This window comes from Moschus berezovskii, chromosome 15 (assembly GCF_049115385.1).
Source record: "Moschus berezovskii isolate FMDL1 chromosome 15, NW_MosBer_1.0, whole genome shotgun sequence".
Taxonomy (NCBI): domain Eukaryota; kingdom Metazoa; phylum Chordata; class Mammalia; order Artiodactyla; family Moschidae; genus Moschus; species Moschus berezovskii.
This window is the reverse complement of record NC_142474.1, coordinates 60743828-60758655: the sequence shown is the minus strand read 5'-3', so window position 1 is coordinate 60758655 and position 14828 is coordinate 60743828. Positions and strand designations below refer to the sequence as shown.

The window sequence follows — 14828 nt, the reverse complement described above, 5'->3', positions numbered from 1 at the left end:
TCTCAACTGGATTTTTTGCTGTTAATTAAGGCTCTAATTAAAATGTCAGGTAGAACAAAGATTGCAAATTGAACAATTTACATTTTAAGATAAATCATGAAAGTCTCTCTTCCCCAGGCTTCCCTGTCCTTCACCATCTCTTGGAGCTTGCTCAAACTCATGTCCATTGAGTCGGTGATGCCATCCAACCATCTCATCCTCTGTTGTCCCCTTCCCCTACTGCCTTCAATCTTTCCCAGCATCAGGGTCTTTTCCACCCAAGATGGATGGATCATGGTGGAGAGTTCTGACAAAACATTGTCCCCTGGAGAAGGAAATGGCAAACCACTTCAGCATTCTTCCCTTGAGAACCCCATGAACAGTATGAAAAGGCAAAAAGATAGGAAACTGAAAGATGAACCCCTCCCCAGGTTGGTAGGTGCCCAATATGCTACTGGAGAAGAGTGGAGAAATAGCTCCAGAAGGAATGAAGAGGCTGAGCCAAAGCGGAAACAATGCCCACTTGTGGATGTGACTGGTGATGGAAGTAAAGTCTGATGCTGTAAAGAACAATAGTGCATAGGAACCTGGAATATTAGGTTCATGAATCAAGGTAAATCAGAAGTGGTCAAGCAGGAGATGGCAAGAGTGAATGTCAACATTTTAGAAGTCAGTGAACTAAAATGGACAGGAATGGGTGAATTTAACTCAGATGACCATTTTATCTACTACTGTGGGCAAGAATCCCTTAGAAGAAATGGAGTAGTCCCATAGTCAACAAAAGAGCCTGAAATGCAGTACTTGGGTGTAGTCTCAAAAACAATAGAATGATTTCAGTTCGTTTCTAAGGCAAACCATTCAATATCACAGCAATTCAAGTCTCCTCCAACCATTAATGCCGAAGAAGCTGAAGTTGAACAGTTCTATGAAGACCTACAAGACCTTCTAGAACTAACACCAAAAAAAGATGTCCTTTTCATCATAGGGGACTGGAATGCAAAAGGAGGAAATCAAGAGATACCTGGAGTAACAGGCAAGTTTGGCCTTGAAGTACAAAATGAAGCACGGCAAAGGCTAACGGAGTTTTGCCAAGATGGTCATAGAAAATGCACTGGTCATAGAAAACACCCTCTTTCAACAACACAAGAGATGAACTTACACATGGACATCACCAAAATCAGATTGAGTATATTCTTTCTTCCCCTAATGCATTATGATATTTTAGAAATAACTTACTGTAGGGATTGGAATTTCCAACAGTCTACAGATCTAGCCCTTTATTTAAATGCTGACATCTTTGGGGACTTCTCTGGTTGTCCAGTGGTTAGGACTCTGTGTTTCCACAGCAGGGACCTGGGTCTGATCACTGGTGAGGGAACTAAGATCCCCAAGCTATATGGTGTGGCAAAAAAAAAAAAAAAAATTGCTGATGTCTTTAAAAGATTGCCATGCTTTAAGCTAGCAGCCACTCTAGAATTCAGTCTGGGTGTTGTCACTGTTCAGTCACTCAATCATGTCCAACTCTGCAACCCCATAGACTGAAGCATGCCAGGCTTCCCTGTCCTTCACCTTCTTCCAGAGTTTGCTCAAACTCATGTCCATTGAGTATGTGATGCCATCTGACCATTTTATCCTCTGTTGCCCCTTTTCCTCCTTCCCTCAATCTTCCCCAGAATCTTTTCCAGTGAGTTGGTTCTTCACATCCAGTGGCCAAAGTATTGGAGCTTCAGTTTTAGCATCAGTGCTTCCAATGAATATTTAGGGTTGATTTCCTTTAGGATTGAGTGGTTTGGTCTCCTTGCAGTCCAAGGGACTCTCCAGAGTCCTCCAACACCACAGTTCGAAAGCATCAATTCTTCAGCGCTCATCCTTCTTTATGGTCCAACTCTCACATCCATACATGACTACTGGAAAACCCATAGCTTTCACTATATGGACCTTTGTCAGCAAAGTGATGTCTCTGCACTTGAATAAACTGTCTAGGTTTATTCTTCTAAGGAGCAAATGCCTTTTAATTTCATGGTTGCAGTTACTGTCTGTAGTGATTTTGGAGCTCAAGAAAATAAAATCTGTCACTGTTTTCATTTTTCCCCCCTATCTATTTGCCACGAAGTGATGGGACTGGATACCATGATCTTAGTTTTCTGAATGTTGAATTTTAAGCCAGTTTTTTCACTCTCCTCTTTCACCTGCACAAGATGCTCTTTAGGTCCTCTTCACCTTCTGCTATTAGGGTGGTGTCATCTGCATATCTGGGTGTTACTATGATCAAAAATGTCATTCCAGGAAGCAGAGAGGACTGTGGCTGCCAAAAGATTCCCAGCATCCAGGCAGGCACCTCTGGAAAAGATACTACCTACACCTGTAAACACTACAGAAAAAGTCTCTCCATTGCGTGGAGGCCCAGGAGAGAGGTTCCTTTCTCAATCTTGTTTTCAAAAAGTAGATGATTTTAAAATTAAGGTCTAGGATTTAAACTCATTTCACACACTTCTCCATGTATAAATATTCATGATAAAACTTTACTTTTAAAGATTCCAAGAAATGAAAATCAGAAATTACTGACACCCTTTGATTACTGTCTATAATTCAAATGAAGAACATTGCATTTTGTTAATACAACATGTTCATTAAAGAAAAGCAAGCATGGTTGCTTCCTAAAGACGTATAGAAACTCGTGAACAAATGTACCTCCACCTCCCAAACAGTCCAATTTGAGGCCCTGCAAGGACTGATGGGAGATAAAGAATGCTAGAAATGGCCAGATTTTTCTTCTATTATTAAACTGGAAACTAGGAATTTAACAGGAGCCTCAGGTTTGTTGGCAGTTTAAAAAAAAAAAGGAACAGGATTCCAACCGAGACAGTTTCTAGTTTTGATGTATGACTCTCATTTTCAATTAACAGAGATCAATATTCAGAAATACATATTAACATTCTAATATTCATTGTATCTATGCATTAGTCTTATAAAGTGGCTAAAAAAAACCATGCATTCACCCAGAAACCAAACATCTCAGTATGACAAAGAAAAATGCTACTATTCTTGATTCATTACCCATCCTGTGTATGTGCACCTTTTCTCCAACAATGAGGATCCTTACCTTGTGGTGAAAGTGGGAGGGAAATCTGATTGCTGCCTACGTCATCACTCTTGATGTCTACCTGTAGGTAAAACGAGACGTTTAATTACTGACGCTGAATAATACTGACTGATTAAATGTTAAATAGGAAAAAAGTAATCTACCTACCGAAGGTGAATGATCAACACTTGTAGAAGATGTCGTCTCTGTTGCCAAGTTCATTTTGGATTGCACAAATAAAGGTTTAACTTTCTGAAAGACACAAAGGGTACGTACCATTCTTATCCAGGGGAAATAAAGATCAACTCAAATGGAGGTAGAATGCTCTTCAGTCCTTAGTTAACTGAGATATGAAAATTATGCTTCTAACTTAATTGCTCAAATATCACTGGGGAAATAATTTCCTTTAAACCCAAGGAATGTCAGACTCTTTGTGACCCTATGGACTGATGCCTGCCAGGCTCCTCTATCCATGGGATTTCCCAGGCAAGAATACTGGAGAGGGTTGCCATTTCCTCCTCCAGGAGATCTTCCTGATTCAGGGATCGAACCTGTGTCTCCTGCAACTCCTGCATTGCAGATGGATTCTTTCCCCACTGAGCCACAAGGAATAGATCCCTTCCTAATTCAGGCTACTTTGTGAGAAAATTCAAGCAAAAATGTTTTCCTCAATGTCTCTTCTGACTCTACTTCCTTTTGATTCTCCCAGATGCTGATTGTAGCCATGAAATTAAAAGACACTTACTCCTTGGAAGGAAAGTTATGACCAGCCTAGATAGCATATTAAAAAGCAGAGACATTACTTTGCCAACCAAGGTCCGTCTAGTCAAGGCTATGGTTTTTCCCATGGTCATGTATGGATGTGAGAGTTGGACTGTGAAGAAGGCTGATCGCCGAAGAATTGATGCTTTTGAACTGTGGTGTTGGAGAAGACTCTTGAGAGTCCCTTGGACTGCAAGGAGATCCAACCAGTCCATTCTAAAGGAGATCAATCCTGGGTGTTCATTGGAAGGACTGAAACTAAAGCTGAAACTCTAATACTTTGGCCACCTCATGCGACGAGTTGACTCACTGGAAAAGACTCTGATGCTGGGAGGGATTGGGGGTGGGAGGAGAAGGGGACTACAGAGAATGAGATGGCTGGATGTCATCACCGACTCGATGGACATGAGTTTGAGTGAACTCTGGGAGTTGGTGATGGACAGGAAGGCCTGGCGTGCTGTGATTCATGGGGTTGCAGAGTCGGACACGACTGAGCGACTGAACTGAACTGAACTGATGCCATTTGGGATTTACTCCTTGTAACTGGTCAAGTATCACAAGGTCATCCCCAGCACCACTCAGTTCCTGGAAGCTACACAGTAGTCGTCCTGGTACCCAGGAACTGAAGAGTGAAAACACAAAAGCATCTCTTCTAGGAGTTCAGAAGCAGCAGCACATAAGCAGAGCAGCCACCAACATCATATATTGCACAGTAAATCACGACATTAAAAATATGCTGGTGAAAATGACCAAAAGCACACCAAGCATTATTATCAAAAAGAGGTCTGAAGTCTGTGGGTGCACCCTGGGAATTTATGTGACGTTTTCCCTATTCAAGGCTTCTCTCTTCTTGGTTTGTATGTATGCATACACATTTGCATGCATTTTTCTATCCCCCTACACCCTGCTCCCACTCCCTTTTTGCTCCCCTCAACAAATAAACCATTTAAACATTTATATGAGGACTCCCTTGGTGGCCCAGTGGTTAAGACTCCGAGATCTCAATGCAGGAGGCCCGGGTTTGATCCCTGGTCAGGGAACTAGATCCCATATGTTGCAACTAAAGATCCTGCATGCTACAACTAAGACCCAGCACAGCCAAACAAATATAAACAAATAAAAAGAAATATCTAAAAAATTGTAATCTTTGGTTGAGAAGAGAAAAAAACAGAAGGAGAAGAGACTATTACATATATAGACCAGTTCTGGAACACTTTGGGGGAGTCAATTACTAAAAATCCTAAGCAAGTTTCGTGCATGCAAGAAAGTCGCTTCAGTCATGTGGGACTCTTTGTTACCCCATGGACTATAGCCCATCAGGCTTCTCTGTCCATGGGATTCTTGAGGCAAGAATACTGGAGTGGATTTTCCCAACCCAGGAATCAAACCCATGTCTCTTATGTCTCCTGTATTGGCAGGCAGGTTTTTTACTACTAGTGCTACTTGCGAAGCACAGCAAGGTTCATTTTGCTATGTCAATTTAGTTAAAAATTAGAAATAATATAATCTTATCAGTGTTCTTAAGTTCTTGGATCTCTTGCAGCAACTTGGATTTAAAAAATCATCCTAAAGTGAAAATTGTGGAAAAAAATTTAAAAAGAAAGTGATTTTAGATTGTAAGCCTTTTGAAGCAAGAAACCAAAATTTATATTTCTTGTGACCTTTCCCACAAACCTTATTTGTCCCCAGAACACTTAGCATCACAACAGTTTCTAAATAGCATTTATAGTATGTTAATTTACTCATTGTTTACAATTTACTGATTACATTTCTACACTGGGCATCATTACTTTTACAACTCCCAAGCAAAAACATTAAACAGGTTTAAAAATAGTCTATTTTATATCTATGATAGTCATAGATATAGTATATATCATAGATATAGTTTATTTTGTCTATGATATCACTTATACATAGAATCTTAAAAAATGATACAAATGAACTTATTTACAAAACAGATATAGACTCAGACATAGACAACAAACATGATTACTAAAGGGGAGAGGCGGGGAGGGATAAGATAGAAGTTTGGGATTAAACAGATACTCACTAGCACATGTAAAATAAACAATAAGGACCTACTTATATTACAGGGAACTATACTTAATATCTTGTAATAACCTATAATGGAAAAGAACCTTAAAAAGAACAATATATATACACTGTGTATATGTTCAGTTATATATATATGTGTGTGTGTATATATATATATACACGTGTGTATGTGTGCTCAGTCGCAAGTCATATCCATCTCTTTGCGACCTCATGGACTGTAGCCTGCCAGGCTCCTTTGTCCATGGGATTTGCCAGGCAAGAATACTGGAGTGGGTTGCCATGCCCTCCTCCAGGGCATCTTCCTCACCCAGGGGTAGAACTTGAGTCTCCTATGTCTCCTGCATTGACAGGTGGATTCTTTACCACTGAGTCACCTGAGAAGCTCCCTGCCACCACATATGTATATATATAATAACTGAATCACTTTGCTGTACACCAGAAATTAACACAACATTGTAAATCAACTATACTTCAATTTTTAAAAAGTCTATTTTAGAATTGGGCTTTTTCTATAGGTTACTTCTGGTGTGAAAATGAATGACCTGGTACTAGGAACAGATTCTTTTACCTCCTTTTTCCATTTGGAAGTGACTAGATACTTGGATCTTCAGCTGTGATTGTTCCTAGGTTCCATCCATGCCCACGGTGGTCAGGTTAATAGATTCCTCCCAGGACGAATGAGTCACCCTCCCCTAAACTGTTCACTTGCCTCCACTATAGCTCAGCCATATTGCACGGGAGCCATCTGTTTACACATCTGTGTCTCATACTACACTGAGCTCTTTGGGTTCAAACACTGTCCTATGACGTCAGCATCTAGCAGAGCACCTCCTGTACTATCTCCAGGGCTAAGATCAGGGATTCTAAAAAAGCTAAGTTCAAAAAGGCATGTTACAGCTGCCTCAAAGAGACAAAGTACATCTACCCCAATATGTACTTACAACATAATTGAAGGATGTATCAGCCAGCACTGCAAACTGACGAAATAATGTGTGCCTAGTAAACATCTCATTCTTGAGGACATGAAAGCTGAAATAAAATATGCAATGGAATTAAAATGAGAAGAAATCATAGGAAAGAGCAAATTGGTTTTATGTTCATGTGATGAGAAACTAGAATTTTCAATATAAGAGCAAAAAAATGCAAGTAAAAACTTTTAAATATTAATATAAACTTATCAGTCTTTGGTTTCTAAAATTATATATTTTCCATTCCTGAAAAGCAAATAAGGAGGAATAGCCTTATTAATACTAGATATTAACATATATCACAAAATAATAGTATAATAATCTCCTGGAAAGGAAAAATAAATGGAATAGACTAGGAACACTGAAACAGATTCAGGAATATACTAGAACATAGTATGTGACCAAAGTGGCACCACAACCCACTCCAGAAAGAACTGGAATAAAGACCTAAATAGGAGAGGTAAGTCAAGAAGGCTTGTTTAAAAAAGTGGGAGAATATCTTAGTGAAGATGGAGAAAGATTTTCTAAATACATCTAAGGAAAAAATATTGATGGATAAAGATTAAGAATTACTGTACAATAAAGGACAACATGCACAAAGTTCATAAACTGGGAAAAGGTATTTGTAACATCTAAAATTGACAAGGAATTAAAAATAAGAATACACAAACACATTTCATAAGCTGAGAAGAAAGCAAAAAGATTTCACAAAAGAGGGACATCCTTTAAAGGGAAAACATCAGATCAATACCAGCTTTTGAAAGTCAGATACCACCAAATATTAGAACTCAGTCCTTGTATCTCTCCATTTTTCTCCAACACTTATTCTTAGCTAATCTCATTTAATCCCATGACTTTAAATAGCACCTATACAAATGCACCCCAAATGTATGCCCCCAGCCTCAACTTTCTTCTGAGTTCCAGACTCATATTCATCTGCCACTAAGAGGCATCTTGAATTTCACATATCAAAACTGATTTCCTGACAAAATGCGCTTGCTTGTTTGAAGTTGAAAGCAACTTCATCTTTCCTGTTGTAAAAAATCTTTGCAATCAAACTTGACTTCTTTCTTTCCCCCCTTACTGCCAATCTTTCAATACCTCCTACTTTCAAAACATGCTGCTGCTAAGTCACTTCCGTCGTGTCTGACTCTGTGTGATCCCATAGACGACTTTCAAAACGTATCCCACATTTAATCATTTCTCAACACCTCCACGTCTCCCATCCCAGTCAAATCACCATCATGTTTTGCCTAAAAGAAGCTTATTCTTTCTGGAGCTCCTAACTTTTCTCTCTTTCCTTTGGTTTCCCTATGGCCTTGAATCAATACAGAAGTCAGAATTATTCTTTCAAGACATCAGATCATTTGGATCTTTCCTTAGTTCAAGACTCTCCAATGAGGTTTCAGGGTACCAACTCATTATTCTGAATATTGACAAATAAAGAGGATCAAGCATTTATCTTGCCTTATCTCATCTGAAATTATATTTCAGGGTAACCAGTTGAGGGGAATGTTTGATAGAACTTAACTAAGAAATTAAAAGACACTTACTCCTTGGAAGGAAAGTTATGACCAACCTTGATAGTATATTAAAAAGCAGAGACATTACTTTGCCAACCAAGGTCCGTCTAGTCAAGGCTATGGTTTTTCCCGTGGTCATGTATGGATGTGAGAGTTGGACTGTGAAGAAAGCTGATCGCTGAAGAATTGATGCTTTTGAACTGTGGTGTTGGAGAAGACTCTTGAGAGTCCCTTGGACTGTAAGGAGATCCAACCAGTCCATTCTAAAGGAGATCAATCCTGGGTGTTCATTGGAGGGACTGATGCTGAAGCTGAAACTCTAATACTTTGGCCACCTCATGCGACGAGTTGACTCACTGGAAAAGACTCTGATGCTGGGAAGGATTGGGGGCGGGAGGAGAAGGGGACAACAGAGAATGAGATGGCTGGATGGCATCACCGACTCTGTGGACATGAGTTTGAGTGAACTCCGGGAGTTGGTGATGGACAGGGAGTCCTGGCGTGCTGTGATTCATGGGGTCGCGGAGAGTCGGACACGACTGAGCGACTGAACTGAACTGAACTGAACTGAACTAAGAAATGCAGAAGGAAAGATAAAATTGAAGTATTAACAATTTGCCATCCTAATGAAATCTTGACACAGGGTTTGTGATTATTAATGGATGTTAAGATTATTTGGAGAAAGGTCAATTGGTAAACCTTGAAATTCATGAATCAGGCTGATACCATGATTAAAATAACAAAGTCAGACACTAAAGTGCCCTATGATGGGATGTATAAGAATTACCTAGTAGTTCATGTGAAGTAGTCTTGCCTAAAATATTGAATCTGAATCTAATCAACTCTCTAGATTTAAGATCAGTTTTTAGGAAATACAGACTGAAGAACATGCTAAAAGGTGCCACACACACATTCGTGTAAACAATTAGCCAAATCCAGAATGGGGGACATTGTACATAAGAAATGAACACATTTCTCTAGCAAATCAATGGATTAGAAAGAAAAGGGCTTATGTGGGATCAGTACAGAAAAAAAAAAAAAAAAGATTTAAAGGATGTAACACCCACACGCAGTGGTCTACTTATTCCAGATCCCGATTTAAACAAACAACTATAAAAGATTCCCTTGAGATAATCAAGAAATTTGAATATGACTTGGTTAATAAGAAATACTAAAGGATTTATATTGCTAGGTTTATTAAGTGTGGTAATGACCTAGTAGGCATGTAAAAGAGATTTTCTTATCAATTAAAAACAAGAGCTCCTGGGTTGGTGAATGCGTGGAGATATGAGGAGAGCAGCATTGCCCAAGGGAGCATGAGTTTTGAGAGCCCTCCCACAAACTTTGCCCTGTGCATCTCTTCCGTTTGGCTGTTCCTGAGTTATATCCTTTTAAAATAAACTGGCAATATGAAGTCCCAGAGTGGACTTCCCTCAGGGCCAAAATGTTGGAGAAATTTATTCAGGGGACATGGGTTCGATCCTTGGTCCGGGAAGATTCCACATGCCATGGGGCAACTAACCCTGTGTGCCACAACTACTGAGCCCGTGTGCCACAACCACTGAAGCCCGGGTATCTAGAACCCATGTTCTGCAACAAGAGAAGCTCATGGCGCGCTGCAACTGAGTGGCCCCTGCTTGCCTCAACTAGAAGCCGGTACACAGTAAGAAGACCCAGCTCAGGGAGAAAAGCAAAAATGAAAAACGAAGCTTCTAGTGATTTCCCATCTCAGAGCAAAACCTCAAATGTTCTTCTTCTCTGAGCTCTTCTACCACCCGCCCCTGCTCACGTCACTCCAGCCAGCCGGTGTCCTCACTGTTCTTGAACACATGAGCCAATGCTCCTCCTAGCACTTCTGCACGTGAGCTACTTCGCGGGAAGGAGGGGAGTCTCTTCTAAGCAACCAGACAGCACGCCCCCCTCACTCATTCAGATCTCTATATCTGAAGATAACTATTGTCATGTGCAAATAAGCAGGAAAACGTTTTAATAGGCCTATGCGGGAAGATGACAGCGTGGGTCCGATTAAGCCAGTTATCAAGAGAGTCTGTCCATCCTGTCGATTATTTACACTTAAACACTGAGATCAGGAATAAAACAGAATTTGGAATTTAGTTTTTATTTGAAGTGACTTTGACTACTCTTCTACTTTAGGTCAATTATTTTGCATTTCTTATTAGAAGCATGTGATGGCATTTTATATCACTTAATACACACAGAAAAATGCTAGGTTCCCAGTTTCCTTAAAAGATGATTGTTTACTACAAATAGAATTTGTATATATCACCACACTATACCTGTTCCTGAGAATCAAGAATTTCTTTTCCCAGTTTTTGTTGATATGTTCTGATTCCTTCTTAATCCTGTAATAAATTTATAGATGGTTATACATATACAGTATGTATTAGCTGCAAATGAACAATTATGAATTATTATTACCAGTACCTTTCTGACTTCTTTTTCTCTTTCTCTAACTTAGACTTTAATGCTTGTATTCGCTCTTCCAAAACACATTTCTCTTCTTCAATCTTTCAATAGAAAATGCATCACAAAGTTAATGATATGAATCCTGTTTGCATTGTTTTATCCACAAATCTGAAATGTTATTTCTATGAAATAGCATACCATCAAAAATAATTCGAGAGAACAATGAGTTACATTTACTTGCAAATTCCCATAAATTGGAAGAATGTAAGATCCCATGCCTCCATTTCCCGTAAATGATTCACTTCAAAGCAGCCACTGTGAGACAACATTACGAAGCAACCAAAATTTTTCTTCACCACCCCTCCCCTACTAATTGTCACTTTTTCTTCATTATAGCAGCAGCTGCCCCCAGCTCCTGTATTTCCTCTATCAAAACTAGCCTCAGGAAGGGATCTGACCAACTCAAACACATTAGAGCTATATGTTATTTCTCAGTATTGTTTATATTTTACAAGGGGATGAAGTTTTGGCAAAGGAATGCCTCTATAACAGTGGAGTTATAGGCATGTCATGAAGGAGATTTCTTTGGATGTGGCAGGGAGATACCCCAGAATCGTACTACAGAGACAGTCAGGTGCTCTGTCTCTTCATTAGATTGATTCTTGGTGTAGCTTTCAAAGTCACTGCTACTTTCTCAGAATAGTCAGCACCCATATAAACAATATTTAGGTTAATAATAACGGTTACATTAGTCATTACTATACCTTAGCCATTGACAGTTGCATCTTTTCCCCTTGCGTCATAGCAGGTACTACATGTGGAGCCTGGAGAGAAAATAAACTAAGGCAAATATAACATTGCAAATCAAGGCATAAAGATGTGTTTTTTCTGTAATTTAGAGAAAAGCAAATGAGAAAAATTATCCCAACACTAGTTCCATAGGGATCTTGACTGCCTCAGTTAATTTACAAGACTCAGGGTTTACACACTGTATTTGCAATTGGACAGTTATAACCGATTAACACCAATGTTCTCACTCTGGCTTTTTTAAAATTTTGTTTTTTTAATGCATTACTCTGCAACTGTATATGGGTCAAATTGTACCACTATGTATAAATTTTTAAATAAGCAGGCAGTTATCACCCAGTGAAGTCACAAGCTTTAAAAAAAAATTATTTTCCTCAACTATCTTTTGGATTACATCAAATGAATCCCAGTTATAGATATAAAAATGCTGCATTTCAAAATACTTAAGTAAATCACTTGTACTTTTTTGTTTTTTAGACTGTAATGCATTATTTGCTCATTTATTTAATAATAAATAAACTTTATTTTTAAATTTATTTACTTATTTGGCTATGCCAGGTCTTTTGACCTATTGCCTGTCTTGAGGGGGTCAGTTCAGCCAAGCAGGGTCTGAAGCCAGGTCTGCTGAATAAAGTGAAAGGAATCCAGCACTCCCCTGAGCAATGAGAAGAGCTATAGAAGGAGAGGAGGGCCAGGCAGTACCCTAAGGCAAGAGGCGCTAGTGTGTGGTGAAGGCACAAGCTGACCTGTGCCCGGGGTGGTGCCCAACATTCAATGTGAAATGGTATCTGGGTGACTCAAACTGTCCCTGTCACTCACCTTCGGCACCCTTGTCCATCTAAAAGGTGTCCTGTGAGTGAGTGGTTTTAGTAGCAATTGAAGAATTGGGTTGAGCTCAGAATCTGATTCAACAAAATGTGAACTGGCATGACACAGAGGGCCATGAAACTCAGGAACTGACTTGTTTCAGTAGGAGAAGGAGCCTAAACACAGCAGTAGCCATGAGAAGATGCCATGGACATCTGTGGAAACCAGTGGACAGCCTTTTGGCTTCCATAAAGCAAAGAATGTAGGCTTGAGCCAACTTTACTTACATTTGAAGGGACAGTGAGAATGCAGCTGACATTAGTTGCCACATATAAAAAATGACAAAATTTGTAATTAACAGTCATAAAAGTTATAATATTTTGAGTGTCTACTATGTGCCAGGTATGTCACACATATTGCCATTTATTCTACATACTAACATTAATTTCATCATCCCTGTTACTTTAGATATTTAACAATGGAGAAAGCATGCACATTTAAAAAATATAAACAGCAGATAGTATATATGAACATAAACTCTCACTTCCAAGAAGCCAAAGATTTTGTTTTTAGTTTTTCTCATTGTTATAATTATAAATAAATAGTGGCCTTTATTGCTTTGGGCTCTCCACAAATAAAGATTAAGATTTAGAGCATTTATTTACTATATAGCACAGGGAACTATATTCACTATCTTGAAATAACCTGCAATGGAAGAATAATCTGAAAAAATACAGCTGAATCATTTTGCCATACACCTGAAACTAACACAATACTGTAGTGTTATACTTTAATTTTTAATCAATTTTACTTTACAAATATTATTTTTTTACAATGGTACTTTACAAATTTACTTTTAATCAATTATACTTTAATTTTAAAAAGTAAATAGAAATAAAACCAATGGAAAAAATTTTAATTAAAACAAATAATTTAGAGCATTCAAATTACCTTCTACCTTCTCTCTTTCCTCACATGCTCTATTTTTTATTTGCAAATGTTTAGCTCTTACTGTGGTTGCCTTTATTATGATTTCAATATATGAACGTCTATATCATGATCTATGAACCCTCTGCTGATAATTTCTGATTATCCCCTGGCTGACAGGTGAATTCTCAGCAGAGACTTTATCCTGAACTTGACCCTAACCCTCTGCTCTTACCTTAGTTCACTAAACTGTAACTCCTGTTCCATCAGTCCCCGCATCCTGCAGAGTTTTCTGGTGGTCTTCAGTTCAGTTCAGTCGCTCAGTCGTATCCGACTCTTTGCAACCCCATGAATCACAGCATGCCAGGCCTCCCTGTCCATCACCTGGAGTTCACTCAAACCCATGTCCATTGAGTCGGTGATGCCATCCAGCCATCTCATTCTTGGTCGTCCCCTTCTCCTCCCGCTCCCAATCCCTCCCAGCATCAGAGTCTTTTCCAATGAGTCAACTCATCGCATGAGGTGGCCAAAGTATTGCAGTTTCAGCTTTAGCATCAGTCCTTCCAATGAACACCCAGGATTGATCTCCTTTAGAATGGACTGGTTGAATCTCCTTGCAGTCCAAGGGACTCTCGAGTCTTCTCCAGCACCACAGTTCAAAAGCATCAATTCTTCGGCGATTAGCTTTCTTCACAGTCCAACTCTCACATCCATACATGACCACTGGAAAAACCATAGCCTTGACTAGATGGACCTTGGTTGGCAAAGTAATGTCTCTGCTTTTTAATATGCTCTCTAGGTTGGTCATAACTTTCCTTCCAAGGAATAAGTGTCTTTTAATTTCATGGCTGCAATTAGCATCCACAGTGATTTTGGAGCCCCCCAAAATAAAGTCTGACACTATTTCTACTGTTTCCCCATCTGGTCCTAGAACTACCCAAATTATTGTTCCCTTGGTTGTCTCCACACCTTCCTGGAGAAAACTACCACCTACCATCACCAGCATAATGACTCAGTCTCCCCAAGGCCCATGGGGCAGGAAAGGAACCAAAAACAAAACCGGAGGCACAGCAACACTAATTTAACAAAACAGTGAAAGTCTTCATTCTCATCAGGCTTCCTTGGCTTCCAATATGTGGGAATCACTCAAGTTATGGGAGGCATGCACATTGGGGGCTACCCCCATCTATCTGTTCTCAAAGAACACAATCCACTTGAAGTGCCTCTCTGACCAGGGCACAAGGAGTACACACTGTGTGCACTGCCATTTGGTTAACAGGGAACCAAAGAAACCGTAGGAATAAGAGCCCCAAGCTTTGGAGGGGCTGTATGCAAATGGATCTGCCTGCCAATGCAGGAGACACAGGTTGGATCTCTGGTCCAGGAAGATTCCACATGCCACAGGGCAATTAAGTACCAACAAGAGAAACCACCGCAATGAGAAGCCCCAAACTATCAAGTAGCCCCCACTTGCCACAACTAGCAAAAGTC

At 39.5% G+C, this 14828-nt stretch overlaps 1 protein-coding gene across 1 annotated transcript in view; it reads right to left on the bottom strand.

The window, feature by feature from the left end:
- C15H10orf67 (chromosome 15 C10orf67 homolog) overlaps positions 1 to 14828 on the bottom strand; it is a 108714-nt gene that overhangs the window by 17404 nt on the left and 76482 nt on the right. Inside the window, exons 11-16 of the mRNA XM_088843666.1 lie at positions 11561 to 11620; positions 10815 to 10897; positions 10667 to 10732; positions 6820 to 6907; positions 3230 to 3313; positions 3083 to 3143 (exon numbers count right to left, since the gene is read on the bottom strand). Of these exons, the coding sequence (XP_088699792.1) occupies positions 3083 to 3143; positions 3230 to 3313; positions 6820 to 6907; positions 10667 to 10732; positions 10815 to 10897; positions 11561 to 11620 (442 nt within the window). The remainder of the gene's footprint in view (positions 1 to 3082; positions 3144 to 3229; positions 3314 to 6819; positions 6908 to 10666; positions 10733 to 10814; positions 10898 to 11560; positions 11621 to 14828) is intronic.